At 45.7% G+C, this 14,744-nt stretch overlaps 1 protein-coding gene across 2 annotated transcripts; it reads right to left on the bottom strand.

Moving 5' to 3' along the window:
- Nucleotides 1–634: 634 nt before the first annotated feature.
- LOC120057272 (nuclear factor related to kappa-B-binding protein-like) lies at nucleotides 635–14,744 on the bottom strand. 2 transcript variants are annotated; one of them, XM_039005825.1, is made up of 26 exons: nucleotides 14,688–14,744; nucleotides 14,125–14,268; nucleotides 10,285–10,486; nucleotides 10,077–10,204; nucleotides 9,820–9,991; nucleotides 9,574–9,672; nucleotides 9,410–9,483; nucleotides 9,159–9,243; nucleotides 8,872–9,034; nucleotides 8,506–8,617; nucleotides 7,794–7,920; nucleotides 7,607–7,684; nucleotides 7,416–7,504; nucleotides 7,267–7,313; nucleotides 7,085–7,148; nucleotides 6,793–6,964; nucleotides 6,595–6,701; nucleotides 6,351–6,474; nucleotides 5,876–5,955; nucleotides 5,102–5,274; nucleotides 4,736–4,988; nucleotides 3,087–3,278; nucleotides 2,183–2,899; nucleotides 1,842–1,948; nucleotides 1,584–1,719; nucleotides 635–1,402 (listed from the first exon to the last, which is right to left on the bottom strand). In XM_039005825.1, exons 2-26 carry the CDS (start codon nucleotides 14,248–14,250, stop codon nucleotides 1,274–1,276), a joined length of 3,756 nt encoding a protein of 1,251 aa, XP_038861753.1. In that variant the 5' UTR covers nucleotides 14,251–14,268; nucleotides 14,688–14,744; the 3' UTR covers nucleotides 635–1,273. The 2 variants fall into 2 exon arrangements, with proteins under 2 accessions (XP_038861753.1, XP_038861754.1); XM_039005826.1 differs by having other exon boundaries at nucleotides 7,085–7,145.

The raw sequence follows: 14,744 nt of genomic DNA, 5'->3' as shown, positions 1-14,744 counted from the left end.
AACTGAGGATGGATCAACAACATTGTAGTTACTCCACAATACTAACCTAATTGACAGTGAAATAGGAAGCCGATACAGAATAAAAAAATATTCCAAAACATGCATGCTGTTTGCAACAAGGCACTAAAGTAATGCTGCAAAAAATGTGGCAAAGCAATTAACTTTTTGTCTTGAATACAAAGTGTTATGTTTGGGGCAAATCCAACAGAACACATTACCGAGTACCACTCTCCATATTTTCAAGCATAGTCGTGACTGCATCATGTTATGGGTATGCTTGTAATCAGTTGAGGCTGCTGAGGGGAGGACGGCTCATAGTAATGGATGGACTGGAATTAATGGAATCGTGTCAAACACGCGGCTTCCATGTGTTTGATAACATTCCATGCACTCCATTCCAGCCATTATTATGAGCCGTCCTCCCGTCAGCAGCCTCCACTGCTTGTAATCATACATTTCTTCAGGATAGAAAAGGAATGGAGTTAAGCCCAGGCAAAATCCTAGAGGAAAACCTGCTTCAGTCTGCTTTCCACCAGACACCGGGAGAGGAATTCACCTTTCAGCAGGACAGTAACCTAAAACACATGGCCAAATCTACACTGGAGTTGCTTACCAAAAAGACAGTGAATGATCGTGATTGGCCGAATTACAGTTTTGACTTAAATCTGCTTGGAAATCTATGGCAAGACTTAAATGGTTGGCTAGCAATGATCAGCAACCAATTTGACAGAAGTTGAATCATTTTGAAGTGAATAATGGGGAGTGTTGCACAATCCAGGTGTGGAAAGCTCTTAGAGACTTACCCAGAAAGACTCACAGCTGTAGTCGCTGCCAAAGGTGATTCTAACATGTATTGACTCAGGGGTGTGAATACTTATGCAAATGAGATATGCATTTAATCTTCAATAAAATGTGCTAACATTTCTAAAAACACATTTTCACTTTATCATTATGGGGTATTGTGTGTAGATGGGTGAGAAACAAAATCTATTTCATCCATTTTGAATTCAGGCTGTAACAACAAAATGTGGAATAAGTCAAGGGGTGTGAGTACTTTCAGAAGGCACTGTATGTCAGGTGAAACCAAATGTCTCCAAAGGGTTAATGCTGTCCTGGGATTACTCCTTCGTTCATCTGCTGCAAACCCTCCAGACATCAGTGTCCTCCGAAACATTGCGAGAGCAGAGATGCGCTATGGCTCCCAAGCATCAGTTGCCTCTGAAGCGCAGGTCGTAGCACTGCACAGAGCAGTAGCAGGCTTTGGGACTGCGTCTCACTGTGCCGGCGGTGGCGGGTCCGGGGTTCGTTTGGGCGAGGGTGCGGTGGTGACTACGGCAGCGGACACAGACTTGGGGGAGCCAGCTGCAGAGAGCTGCTGGGCTGGCACCGTCCGGAAACGCACCTGGGGGAGACAATGCACGTCAACAACTCCTACCAACTACTATACCCGATGCCTCGGGCCAGGAGTTTTCCCCCCCATCACATGGTCAGGAAATGCTCCTGCATACTAAACGTTACTTTTCCTACAACTGAATTCAGTTTGTTTGTGTGCTGGGTGAGTATTGAAAAAGCTGCTGACTGACCTGAGTGGCCTGCCCCTGTTGCTGCAGCTGCTGTAACTCTTGCGCCGTGACAAAGCTGACTGGCTTGTTCCCAGCTATCAGCTTGGTGCCTGCAGGCATGGCGGTGAGGATGATGTTCCTTCCCAGACTACTGATACTGCACAGAGCAGAGACCATAGAGAGACACCCCAGTCAGTCTATACCAGGCTGCTTACTGCCATGGGGAAGACTTGACACATATATTGTTACAGATCATTAAGGCTGAACATGAGGACTCACTTCGTACTGATGTTTCCTTTCAGTATGGGCGTGGTCATCCCACACTTGCTTTTAAGTGGTTGGCTGAGGACAGACAGAGGCCCTGGGATCCGAGCTGGTAGCTTCCCCTGGGGAAATAAAGACCAAGATGGGGAGAATCATTGGAAGACCATTTCAAAAAGGTGGGGTGGTGGGGGCTATAGAGAACGTGGCTAGATAGAATGTCTTGAAAATAAAACATATCCCTTTACGATAAACCTCCCGACTCCTAACTACAGTGCTGTTATTATACAACCATCCTGAATCCCACAGTAAATAGAAGAGGTAGATAATAGTCATGTTGATGAAGCTGTGGGTCTTACTGGTCGTGTGGACACCACTGTGGCTGTGACGGGGACCTGGCGGACAGTAGCTGTGGCTGTTCCCTGAGTCAGAGAGCCTGAGGCAGAAGGGCCAATTGTCACCCCTTTAGCTACGGCCACTCCGCTGGTGGCTATGGGGACAGTCGCAGCCCCAGTGGAGACAGGTTTGCTGCCGGTGGTGGTTGTCACGGTGATGGCTTGACCCCGTTTCTGTGGGATGACCCCGAGGCCGGGCATTATTCGTATGGTGGTGCCACTCTTCGAGTCAGACGAGGAGACGGTGGAGAAGGTTCTGGCCTTCTGCTCGGCCATAGTGACTGCCAGGGTGGGCATCAGGCGCATAGCGTCCCCTGCAGCCTTCAGCAGGGTGGTGGTGCCAGCGTAGGTCTTGCTCGTCAGAACGTCACCCGAGGAGGAGGCTGGGCTGCAGGGGGAGGAGTGGTGGGGTGGGGTCAAATGGAGAGTAGCAGATATGCTCTTGGTGGTGGCGGTGCCTAACATGTCGGGGGTGAGTTTGAAGGTGGTGACGGGGGACTTGGTGAGGGTGGCCATCATTTCAGGTGTGATCCGCAGCACCGTCTGTCCTTTAGAGTCTGTGGTGATGGAGGAGAGGGGCAGGCGGAGCACATCTTTGCCTTGGATGCGGAGATTCGTAGCGGGTATTGGAATAGCTGCTCCACCTTGAGCCGTCACGCCCATCTGGCCTGTGATGGCCACCTTTAGAGACAGAAATGATGTGAGCATGAAACACAGGAAATTATTTCAACAAAATTGAAAAAGAAGGCTCCTTCGTGAACACATTACATTGAAACTATAAAGATTAAAATGTTCTCTTTGAAAGCTTATTTCCATGTAAACCCTTCTTAAAATGGCTCCTACGGAAATCTACCATTTTCCTGTTCACCTGTTGGATGATGTTCTGGCTGGTGACTCCCTGTAGGACAGCGGGGGAGGCTGGGTGGTGTGCAGGGCTGCCAGGGAAGCCAGTCTGAGCAGTGGTCAGGCCTGACATCGACAGGGTCGTCTGCCCTCTGGCTGCCTGCCCCTGGGTGGGGCTACCAAAAGACAGAGTCCTTAGTGGTAACGACACCACGGTCTGCTCACGGTAACAGTGTGAAGAGAGGAGAAACACAACCCTTCAATTACATGCACCGGTGCATTACAGCAAAGAAATGTCTCTTATCTGTGGTTCAAGACCATGTCTGATTAATAGTGCTGAGCGATTAGTGCTTTTTGAGGTCGGTTCAGTTTTGGTTTTCGATATCGATTATTTTTTGGGACATTAAAACGCACTATGAACTACGTGGGTTGAATGCTGTAACACAGAATAATACAATTTATAAAAGTCCCATGATGGTAGAGACTGTCCATCAGTGGTGGAATAAGTACTCAATTGTCATACTTGAGTAAAAATAAAGATACCTTAATAGAAAATTACTCAAGTAAAAGTCACCCAGTAAAATACTAAAAGTATTTGGTCTTAAATATACTTAAGTATCAAAAGTAAAAGTAAATCATTTCAAATTCTTCATATAAAGCAAATTATCCGGAATCATTTTATTTGTTAATTTACTGATAGCCAGGGGCACACCAACGCTCAGACACAATTTACAAACGAAGCATGTGTTAGTGAGTGCGACAGATCGGGGGCAGTAGAGATGACCAGGGATGTTCTCATGATAAGTGTGTGAATTAGGCCATTTTCCTGTCCTGCTAAGCGTTCACAATTTAACTAGTACTTTTGGGTGTCAAGGAAAATGTAGGGACATAAAAGTACATTATTTTCTTTAGGAATGTAGTGAAGTAAAAGTTGTCAAAGTACAGATACAAGTACTACTTAAGTAGTTTTCTGGGGTAAGTATTTTGACTTAAGTACTTTACACCACTGCTGTCCATTACTGCTTATCACTTATTAACCATCATTTATTCACATTACTTTAATATTTGATGACTTTATTACTTAATTCCAAGTCATCTCATCTCTATAGAGCTGCTGCCTGTGTTGTCTGACAAAAATCACTATTTTAGTAGTTCTTCAAAGTAAATAAGGCATACTTTTATGACTGCTGAATAACTATCAATCACGTAGTACTTTCATGCTCTCGAAGCAAATGCTTTCAATCCCTCCCGATTGCGCATTCTCTCTTCTCTGCGCTGCACAGACCGGACAAGTTTAAGCGGCCGCGCAATGGATTATGGTCATTGTAGTTAATTACCATGTTTTCTGCACTAAACTATGTAGAATATTGGCCTGTAACTACAGCTCCTTACTACATCGCACAGTTCAGGCTTGATCCGATTTATCTCTACAGAAACTGCACATCGAGCTCACAGGAAAAGAACAAACAAAATGGAAGACATCGGTCAGTTAGTTGTTTAAAAAACAAAAATTAACCAACTTTCCGGTAATCGCTCAGCACTGCTGATTAATAGAGTTAAATACTGTGCAAATTCCAGGGAACTATTTTTTAGCTCTTCTCAAAATTGATTTCAAACTAAAGAGACTCAGTAGTCAGAAAAGGATTGTTGGTAACAGAATGGTCAGTTATTCACCTGTGTGATGACCTTAGCACCCACGGTGACTGGCACTCTGATCTGTCGAGGGGTCTGGTGCACCAACATGGCCTGCTGTCCTCTTGCTGTCTGGGCAGAGACCACTCGTACCTGAGGCGGAGAGCCTGACTGGTGGCCCACTACCCTGGCTGAGTGCTGGGAGGAAGCTGGCTGAGAGATCTGTGGGCCAGACTGGTTGCTGGACAACAGGGTCCCCAGTTGAGGAATGGGGGGAGGAGACACTAAGAGAAAACTAAGAAAGAGAACAGGGCATTAGTACTTCCATAACATCAAGAATATACAAATACTGTATGTGTTTAATTGAGCCTGATAAGACTTCATCCACAGAAGCTGTTTTATACTGACCCAGGACCGGTCTTGACTGAATCTGGGATCCCAGCTTTGGTGGGGGTTGTGGCTACAGGGGCGAGGGGTGATTTGGGGGTTCCAGGGGTGCTGGGAGTTGGGGACATGGGACCCCCCATATCACCAGCTTCCAGGCCTCCAGAGGTCTTACCACCGTCCTCCTTACTGCCAGACTTATAACACACAGGATGGTTAGTCACCATCAACACACATACCATAATATACACTGAGTGTCCAAAACATTAGAAACACCTTCCTAATATTGAGTTGGGGCATGGGCTCTAGAAAGTGTTGAAAGCGTTCCACAGGGATGCTGGTCCATGTTGACGCCAATGCTTCCCACAGTTGTGTCAAGTTGGCCGGATGTCTTTTGGGTGGTGGACCATTCTTGAGACACACGGGAAACTGTTGAGTGTGAAAAACCCAGCAGTGTTGCAGTTCTTGACACAAACCAGTGCGCCTGGCAGCTACTACCATACCCCGTTCAAAGGCACCTAAATAGTTTGTCTTGCCCATTCACCCTCATGGAAAGAGCAGGTGTTCCTAATGTTTTGTTCACTCAGTGCATGTCAGACAACAACAGAGCTCATTATATAGAAACAGTTTGATTAGTCCATCAGGATTCCATTGACAAGTGGTTCAGCCAAGACTTTCCACATTCAAAGATGCCAAGTCTCCAGAGAGAGTATGTAAGAGTATACAGTATAGAGGTTATGAACCATCTATTTGTCAGCAGTACAGTAGTCACAGCAGAGTAGAGGCGGTGGGACTCACAGGCTTGGATGCAGGTTTAGGTTTCTGCTGCAGTGTCTTTCTGGCCTTGGCAGCGGTAGCTTGAGCCTGGTGAATTTTCTCTGGATGGGGAAAGAATTACGACTTGTTGTTAAAGTAGTTGTAATAGTCAAACTTGGCCTTTCGTTAGCCAATACAGAGAGCTGGGAGAAACTCTTGGCGCATAGGCATTGGCTTAATCTACTAACAGATCTCCCACAACACCTTCACCCTAGCCTTAACCCAGTCACTAGCACGCCAAAAGCACAGAGCCACGCCTCGCAGTCGTGCGATTCTCTAAAATTAAAAGACGACAAATACTTCACTCAGTAGGTCACTCCCACTAAGGCCAACTTTGAGTGGTTGATATCCCAGGTGTATATGCACTGTGCACAATAGCCTGGGGACGAGGTTACAGCATTTGTGACAATTCCTATCCTATTCCTCTCACATTCCATTGGCAGAATGTCCTGCTCACCAAACTCCTCCTGACCGCGGTCGCGGTGCAGGTAGTTCCACAGCTTGCGGACGATGTCATACTTCACACAGGGGTCCTTCTCATAGTGCAGCCTGTCCAGAGCCCCACTCACAACCGTGTTCACCTGCAGGAAACAGCACATCAGGTGCCTTGCTCCGTCACAGACAAACACCGACCGAACAGCTGTGTCAAAACATTGTGTATACGAGTGACAACAACAACCCAGCAACAGTGAATCTCTAACCTGAGCACTGGTGACATCTGGTGCCAGGAACTGAGAGTCCTTGAGCAGCTCACAGATCTCAGCCCTGGTCCCCTCTCCGTTGGGCAGCCGGGCTGCTGCGTCCCGCACTGAGGAGGAACAGCAGTCCAGTCACATACCTCACATCTAACCTAAAGCTACTGCAACAACATCTCACACTGACGACAGTGTCAGTCTTACCCAGGGAGAGGATGGTGACATAGGCTGGGCGGTCCGAGCGCAGCAGAGTGTGTTCTCTGGCTTTGTTGAGAGACATCTTGTCAAAGACCCCTTTAACAGGCCCCACCTGAGACTCAAAGCCATGCATTCTGAAGGTGAAAGCTTTGTGTGGCTGGTCATACCGCTGTTGCTCCTGATGATCAAAGCAAGAACGTGGACACGTAACGATTGCAGAGAATATGTGTGGTCTTTATGAATAATACTCGATACAGAAGAGATCCTAGACTAAAAAAGGTAGAGACGTGACACTGACCTGCACTTGAAAAACATGCCTCTCGTCTCCAGTGCTGGCCCGCACCACGTAGTCTGTCCAACTGCTTAGTTCCAGAGAGAACAGAAAAAATTATTACAATAAAATCCCTCTATGGCAATGAACACATACACTAAGTCATTCTGAGTAAGGTCATCCGTGACATGAGTAACATGGAAACTTACGCTCTAGGGGTGGGAGAAGTCATCTCTGTTAGTTCTTCACATTCTGCCTGTAGAGGACATTGTTATTTTAGTCAAAGTGTATTACAGGGAACAGAAAACAACCACCCTGACAGAGAGGAGTAAGAGGTGAAAATGCGTAATCGTAATACCTTGACCACAACCAGGTCCTTGGAGTCGACCCACAGCTGCCACAGAGCACTCAAATCCTTCTGTCCATTCTGACTGGGACCTTCAAGACCTGAGATTGAGACAAATCTTTACGTCTCAAACTTCTGAAATATTTTCATTTGCATTGTGCCAGAATTTGGACAAATCAACTAACTGACAAAAGAGATATTACCAATCCATTCCCATTGCTGTGAGTTTTCCCTGAACACAACATAAGGGGTGAAGCCACTGGGAAGAGCCATCATACCAACTGAATGAGAGATCGGGAAGATGGTGAGCAAAGAGCAGAAAGAAAGATAACGATAATGACACATTACTGCTTTAAATGATCCAGAGGAGAGGGAGTCTGCCGTGCTCACCTTTACTCTCCCCAGCCAGGAAGTGCAGGGCCGGCAGCACCATATCTGACCAGCAGGAGGCCGAGGAGAACCGGGGGTTCAGGGAACTAGCTGGAGATGTCTGCCACTGTCGGACCTTCTCCTCCAACTAACACCGGGACATGCATGATTCACTAGATCCTTTTCAAGTCTTACAACAGTTCCAATACAAAGTTAGAGTTCAGCTCATCACATACACCAGTGGTTCTCAAACTGGGGGTCGCGAGTGTAAAACTGACCCATTTTGATCTGGTTACTAACATAGGTTACTAACATATTGCACCAAATTGTTGTCTCAAAAACATCTCATCTGTGCAGAACCAAAACAGCAGTAACATCGCACTACCTTCAATACTTATGGGATGAAGATGTAACATGTTCTGGCGAACGAATTACGATATTTGTGAGGAAAGGCCATACTTTTCATCCACTCCTGCAACCTCTGCTGCATAGAAGCAGGCAGTATCCTACTGTAGCTGCTTGCTCTGGACTCCAAAGAAATGGCATGATATCTCTACTTCATATTGGCTCCTAACATGAATGACTTTCAGCTAAAAATGCAGGTATAAAATATAGTTTATTTCTGTATCTTGCGCTTTTCAAAATGCAAGATTTGAACCACTTCTTTTTGGGGGTCGAGGGTCAAAAGTTTGAGAACCACTGACCAATAAACACGAGTGGCACGAGTGAATACCATGGCTGTGCTGGCGAGCCCCTCTAGTCTCAGGATATTCTCCAGCAGGTTGAAGAAGGTCACAGCAATCTCCTCCACCATGACAGGGTTGTCCTGCACCTCCCCCAACGGCCTGTAGATGGCGATAGAAGATGCACATGAGAGCAGGCCTACGCAGAGTGAAAAGCATGGACTGCAGTGTGCAATTGAATTCATGACCACATAGAAATATTGGTAGCACAGGAATATCAGTAAAGCTGCGATTTTGCTTCATTTCATCAAACGTATGACCACAGATGTCCTAACGTATCAATAGCATGCCATATTTAATTAGAAACTCTTGTCCGGTAAAAATGGCATCTTTGTGGGATGACTACATAAACTCACTCTTCCTTGACACTGGGCAGTGGAGTGACTGGGGTGTCAAGTGATGGAGCTTCTGAAGGCATCAGAGCCTGACAGGGATCCTCGGACTCCACTTTAATTCTCCTCATCTTCTTTCTCCTCTCCTCCCTCATCTTCCTCTTGGGCCGAGCCGGGTCAAACAGTGCTAGATAATAGAAGGTTACAAGTTCAGATTGTTTCGACATTAGCTGTGATCACAGGATCTTATAGAGTCCGGCTATGTACGATTCATTTCGCTTGACGTTTACGGTGTTGGTGTTTGTACTCACCCAACATGGCGCCTTTACGACCCATGTCCACTCTAGACATCATGTCGCCCAAGTGGATGTCAGAGGTCATCAAATCTGGATGATCCTGTGCAAATAAGAATGACTAGGATTAGGATGCGAGGGGATGTTGTACAAGATGATATTAGGTCGAGAGTGTCCCTCATATCCATTCACACATTGATTTCGGGATTCAAATGGGCAGCAGATTTCTGGGATGTTTTTGTGTATGGAGAAGCATAGAAGAAACTAACCGGTTGTCGTCTCCTCTTTTCTCTATGTCTCCGTAGCATGGCTCTCATGTCATTCGCTCCCAGCTCTGGCTTATCTGTGTGAGCAAACGTCCCAAATCTTCAGTCGGTCTATCTGCACAGCCTATACATACACTACAGTAGCTGTATAAGATAGACTAACTGACCGGTGGTTTTCATGTCCTGGGTGGAGAGACTGGGCAGAACCCTGACAGAGACCGTAGGTGTGGAAGAGGAAGGAGACTGAGGTGTTGGCAGCGAAGAGGCTGTACCCGCAAACACAAAGAACAACATATGATTGGTTCAGATTGGGATTGACCCATAGCGAACAGGGAAAGATGAACAATATGACACTTAATCAATGCTGCTAAACGCAATTCCGTTTCAATCCAGGCTGATGAAAGCAGGCTCACCATCATCGTCAGATGACGGGTATCGGTCTCCACACTCCGTTTTAACTTCCCTTAGTATCCAGCAGACTCTTCCTCTGACCCTCTGTTCCTGCATCTCACCAGGCGTCCGGGCGGGGCACTTTCTCTTTACCGCGATGTCAGGGCCACTGCGGACCGCCAACTCCAGTAGTTCCTAAACCCGCCAAAATAATATGAACATACTGACAGAGGCCATTCACCTTGTGCTTGAGACCGAAGCTTGAAGATGTCTGCCGTACCTTTCTAGAGACCAGGATCTGTTTGAGGAGTTTGTGGTAGTACTGCTGCAAAGAGTAGAGCTGACGTTTTTTCTGGGACTTGGCACACAGCTCTCTGTACATGACCACTTCTGGATTAAAATGGCCATCTGGGGGGAGCACAGAGTCACACAAAATCCAGAAACGTACTCAAAAAAACAAGCAGTTTGAGAGAGATGGGGAGTGTTACCTTTGAACAGTTTCTGTGCAAGGTGCAAGGGGTTTCCGAAGCAGAAGTTCTGGTTGTTGAAGAGGTCACTGATGGTGCGGTCCTGCTCAGAGGTGTTGTCGTCGGGAAAGTGCGGTAACAATTGACGGAGATGCTGCCTCTGTTCATCGGTCAGTACTTTAGACCATGTGCTTTCACTCAGCACAGCGAAGAAGATTTCAGGCTGTTTGCAAAACAACATATACACAGAATTGTAAATGCAATGATCACGATACAGTAAACATAATGGATACACGGCATATGATGAGAAGCAATTCCACAAGTACCAGAATGATGCAGAGACTCCGATTATTCACTTTTTATTTTTTTCATACCCCTTTTTTCTCCCCATTTTCGTGGTATCCAATTGGTAGTAGTTACAGTCTTGTCTCATCGCTGCAACTCCCGTACGGAGTCGGGAGAGGCGAAGGTTGAGAGCCATGCGTCCTCCGAAACACAACCCAACCTAGCCGCACTGCTTCTTGACACAACGCACATCCAACCCGGAAGCCAGACTCACCAATGTGTCGGAGGAAACACCGTACACCTGGCGACCTGGTCAGCGTGCACTGCGCCTGGCCCGCCACAGGAGTCGCTATTGCGCGATGAGAACAAGGATATCCCTGCCGGCCAAACCCTCCCTAACCCGGATGACGCTGGGCCAATTGTGCGTCGCCCCACGGACCTCCCGGTCGCGGCCGGCTGCGACAAAGCCCAGAATCTCTGGTGGCACAGCTAGCACTGCGATGCAGTGCCTTAGACCACTGCGCCACCCGGGAGACCCCGATTATTCACTTTTAAAAGTATGCCAAACAAAAACCATTGATTGCAAAGCTAATCAAACCATACAACTTTATCCAAAAGGAATCATTTGAATAGAACATGTTACAAAGACACATTTACTCAAAGAACAGCGCAGATTCAGATGTCTGCAGAAGGAATGGTCAGCTATGATATGACACCTTGAGTTTGAAAAAATCTATTTTGGTTATTGAATTACGGTAAGTGAAGTGGATGGACACCCAGTAACCGAATGACAGTAACAGAATGACATCGTGGGTCCTTGATCTGTACTATGCAGAAATGTCTAATTATGAACAGGCACACACATGTAATATCCTTCTTTGCATGTTTGGGTATTATTCTACACACTGGCTATTATGCTAATGAGCTCTGCCACCAAACAGTACCAAGTTTGGTTGGTCCAGATCAGACCAAATCTGTACCAAGCATAGAAATATACACAAACGTGGATTCAGTGGGTTCGGTTATTTCAGCCACACCTGTTTCTGACCGGTGTATACAATCGAGCACACAGCCATGCAATCTCCATAGGGAAACATTGGCAGTAGAATGACCTTACTGAAGAGCTCAGTGACTTTCAACGTGGCACCGTCACAGGATGTCACCTTTCCAATTCGGCAGTTCGTCAAATTTTTGCCCTGCTAGAGCTGCCCCAGTCAACTGTAAGTGCTGTTATTGTGAAGTGGAAACTTCTAGGGGCAACAGCGGCTCGAACGTGAAGTGGTAGGACAAAAAGCTCACAGAACGGGACCGCTGAGTGCTGAAGCGCATACTGCGTAAAAATCATCTGTCCTCGGTTGCAACACTCACTACCGAGTTCCAAACTGCCTCTGGAAGCAACGTCAGCACAAGAACTGTTCGTTGGGAGCTTCATGAAATGGCCGGCCAGCCGCACACAAGCCTAAGATCACCATGTGCAATGCCAAACGTCGGCTGGAATGGTGTAAAGCTCGCCACCATTGGACTCTGGAGCAGAGGAAACACGTTCTCTGGTGTGGTGAATCACGCTTCACCATCTGGCAGTCGGACGGACGAATCTGACGGATGCCAGGAGAACGCTACCTGTCCCAATGCATAGTGCCAAGTGTAAGGTTTGGTGGAGTAGGAATAATGAACTGGGGCTGTTTTCATGGTTCGGGCCAGGGGTCTTAGTTCCAGTGAAGGGAAATCTTAAAACTACAGTATAAAATGACATTCTGTGAGTCCAACTTTGTGCCAAAATTATGGGGAAGGCCCTTTTCTGTTTCAGCAAGACAATGCCCCTGTGCACAAAGCGAGGTCCATGGTTTGTCGAGAACGTTGTGGAAAAACTTGAAATCTCAACACAACACAGAGCCCTGACCTCAACCCCATCGAACACATTTGGGATGAATTGGAACGCCGACTGCGAGCCAGGCCTAATCGCCCAACAGCTTTGCCCGACCTCACTAATGCTTGTGGCTGAGTGGAAGCAAGTCCCTGCAGCAATGTTCAAACATCTAGTGGAAAGCCTTTCCCAGAAGAGTGGAGTCTCTTACAGCAGCAAAGGGGGACCAACTCCATATTAATGCCCATGATTTTGGAATGAGATGTTCAACAACCAGGTGTCCACATACTTTTAGTCATGTAGTATATACATATAAACAGTACCAGTCAAAAGTTTGGACACACCTTCTCATTCAAGGGTTTTTCTTTATTTTTAATATTTTCTACATTGTAGAATAATAGTGAAGACATCAAAACTATGAAATAACCCATATGGAATCAGGTAGTTACCAAAAAAGTGTTAAACAAATCAAAATATATTTTATATTTGAGATTCTTCAACAGTAGCCAACCTTTGCCTTGACAGCTTTGCACACACTTTCCATTCTCTCAACCAGCTTCATGAGGTAGTCACCTGGAATGCATTTCAATTAACAGGTGTGCCTTCTTAAAAGTTAATTTGTGGAATTTCTTTCCTTCTTAATGCGTTTGACTCAATCAGTTGTGTTGTGACAAGGTAAAGGTGGTATACAGAAGATAGCCCTATTTGGTAAAAGACCAAGTGTATATTATGGCAAGAACAGCTCAAATAAGCAAAGAGAAACGACAGTCCATCATCACTTTAAGACATGAAGGTCAGTCAATACAAAACATTTCAAGAACTTTGAAAGTTTCTTCAAGTGCAGCAGCAAAAACCATCAAGCACTATGATGAAAATGGCTCTCATGAGGACCGAGACAGGAAAGGAAGACCAAGAGTTACCTCTGCTGCAGAGGATTATTTCATTAGAGTTACCAGCTTCAGAAATTGCAGCCCAAATAAATGCTTAAGAGTTCAAGTAACAGACACATTTCAACATCAACTGTTCAGAGGAGACTGCGTGAATCAGGCCATGGTCGAATTGCTGCAAAGAAACCACTACTAAAGGACACCAATAAGAAGAAGAGACTTGCTTGGGCCAAGAAACATGAGCATTGGACATTAGACCAGTGGAAATCTGTCCTTTGGTCTGATGAGTCCAAGTTTGAGATTTTTGGTTCTAACCACCATGTCTTTGTGAGAGGCAGAGTAGGTTAACGGATGATCTCCGCATGTGTGGTTACCCATGTGAAGCATGGAGGAGGAGTGATGATGTGGGGGTGCTTTGCTGGTGACACTGTCTGTGATTTATTTAGAATTCAAGGCACAGTTAAGGCACACAAACATGGCTACCACAGCATTCTGCAGCGATACGCCATTCCCTCTGGGAAGCTGTCAAGGCAAAGGGTGGCTAAATAAATAGATTTGGATTTGTTTAACACTTTTTTGGATACTACATGATTCCATATGTGTTATTTCACAGTTGATGTCGTCACTAATGTTCAACAATGTAGAAATTAAAAATAAATTAAAACCTTTGAATGAGTAGGTGTCCAAACATGACTGGTACTCTATATGCTTTAATAAATAAAAAAATATAGACTCTTAGCTTTAATTTGAAACAATTTGATGTTAGCATAAGAACTTCACGTTAGTGCTCATGTGGCTTTTTACATGGAAACGCTAGCTACTCACATCCTCAAGCAGGTCTTCTGGAATGCTCACTCGACAGTCTCCCAACATGCACTCTTCAGTGATGCGCCCATCATTGGCCTTCTCTGAGTCCAGGGGGTCTGTCAGCATGTGATCAAGGACATCCATTCTGATATTCCTATAGATCTATAAAAAAATGAATAAGAATGAATTGCATTGGTATCTAGCTAAAAACACACGTGTCCGGCATTGACAGTTAGCTAACTAGCTAGGATAAGGTAAACTTAACTAGAAGCGCTTTAGCCTGCGATAGCTACATTTCTACAGAAAACAGCTACCTTGCTAGTTAGCTGGCTAACTATATATTATATTCTCATGTCATGGATGAAGAACAAGCCAATGCAAACTAGCTGAATTATGAACGCTAACGACGTTAGTTAGCTAAAGCAAGATAAGACACCAGCAAAAGTACGATTCAATTGAGTATTCTGCACACTTTGGATAGCTATGCTGGCTAGCATTGTGTGCTTAAACAATATATAATTAGCTAGTTTTGCTAATAAAGCCTAAATTAACGAATTTACCTGAAAATAGAGCACACTTACATCGAATAAGAGTCAGATGCGGGGGATCATAATAAAGACGTACCGATACTGTTTCCG

Source organism: Salvelinus namaycush, chromosome 12 (assembly GCF_016432855.1).
Source record: "Salvelinus namaycush isolate Seneca chromosome 12, SaNama_1.0, whole genome shotgun sequence".
In the NCBI taxonomy this organism is placed as follows: domain Eukaryota; kingdom Metazoa; phylum Chordata; class Actinopteri; order Salmoniformes; family Salmonidae; genus Salvelinus; species Salvelinus namaycush.
This window is presented reverse-complemented; position numbering and strand designations above follow the sequence as displayed.

What these genes read in the sequence shown, in the direction of transcription:
- LOC120057272 (XM_039005825.1), bottom strand. Translation starts at nt 14,250, where the DNA reads ATGGATGTCCTTGATCACATGCTGACAGACCCCCTGGACTCAGAGAAG. An exon ending in CCCGTCATCTGACGATGATG is followed by an intron (nt 9,673 to 9,819) that starts GTGAGCCTGCTT and finishes TTGCGGGTACAG; the next exon opens with CCTCTTCGCTGCCAACACCT. An exon ending in CCAGGACATGAAAACCACCG is followed by an intron (nt 9,484 to 9,573) that starts GTCAGTTAGTCT and finishes TTGCTCACACAG; the next exon opens with ATAAGCCAGAGCTGGGAGCG.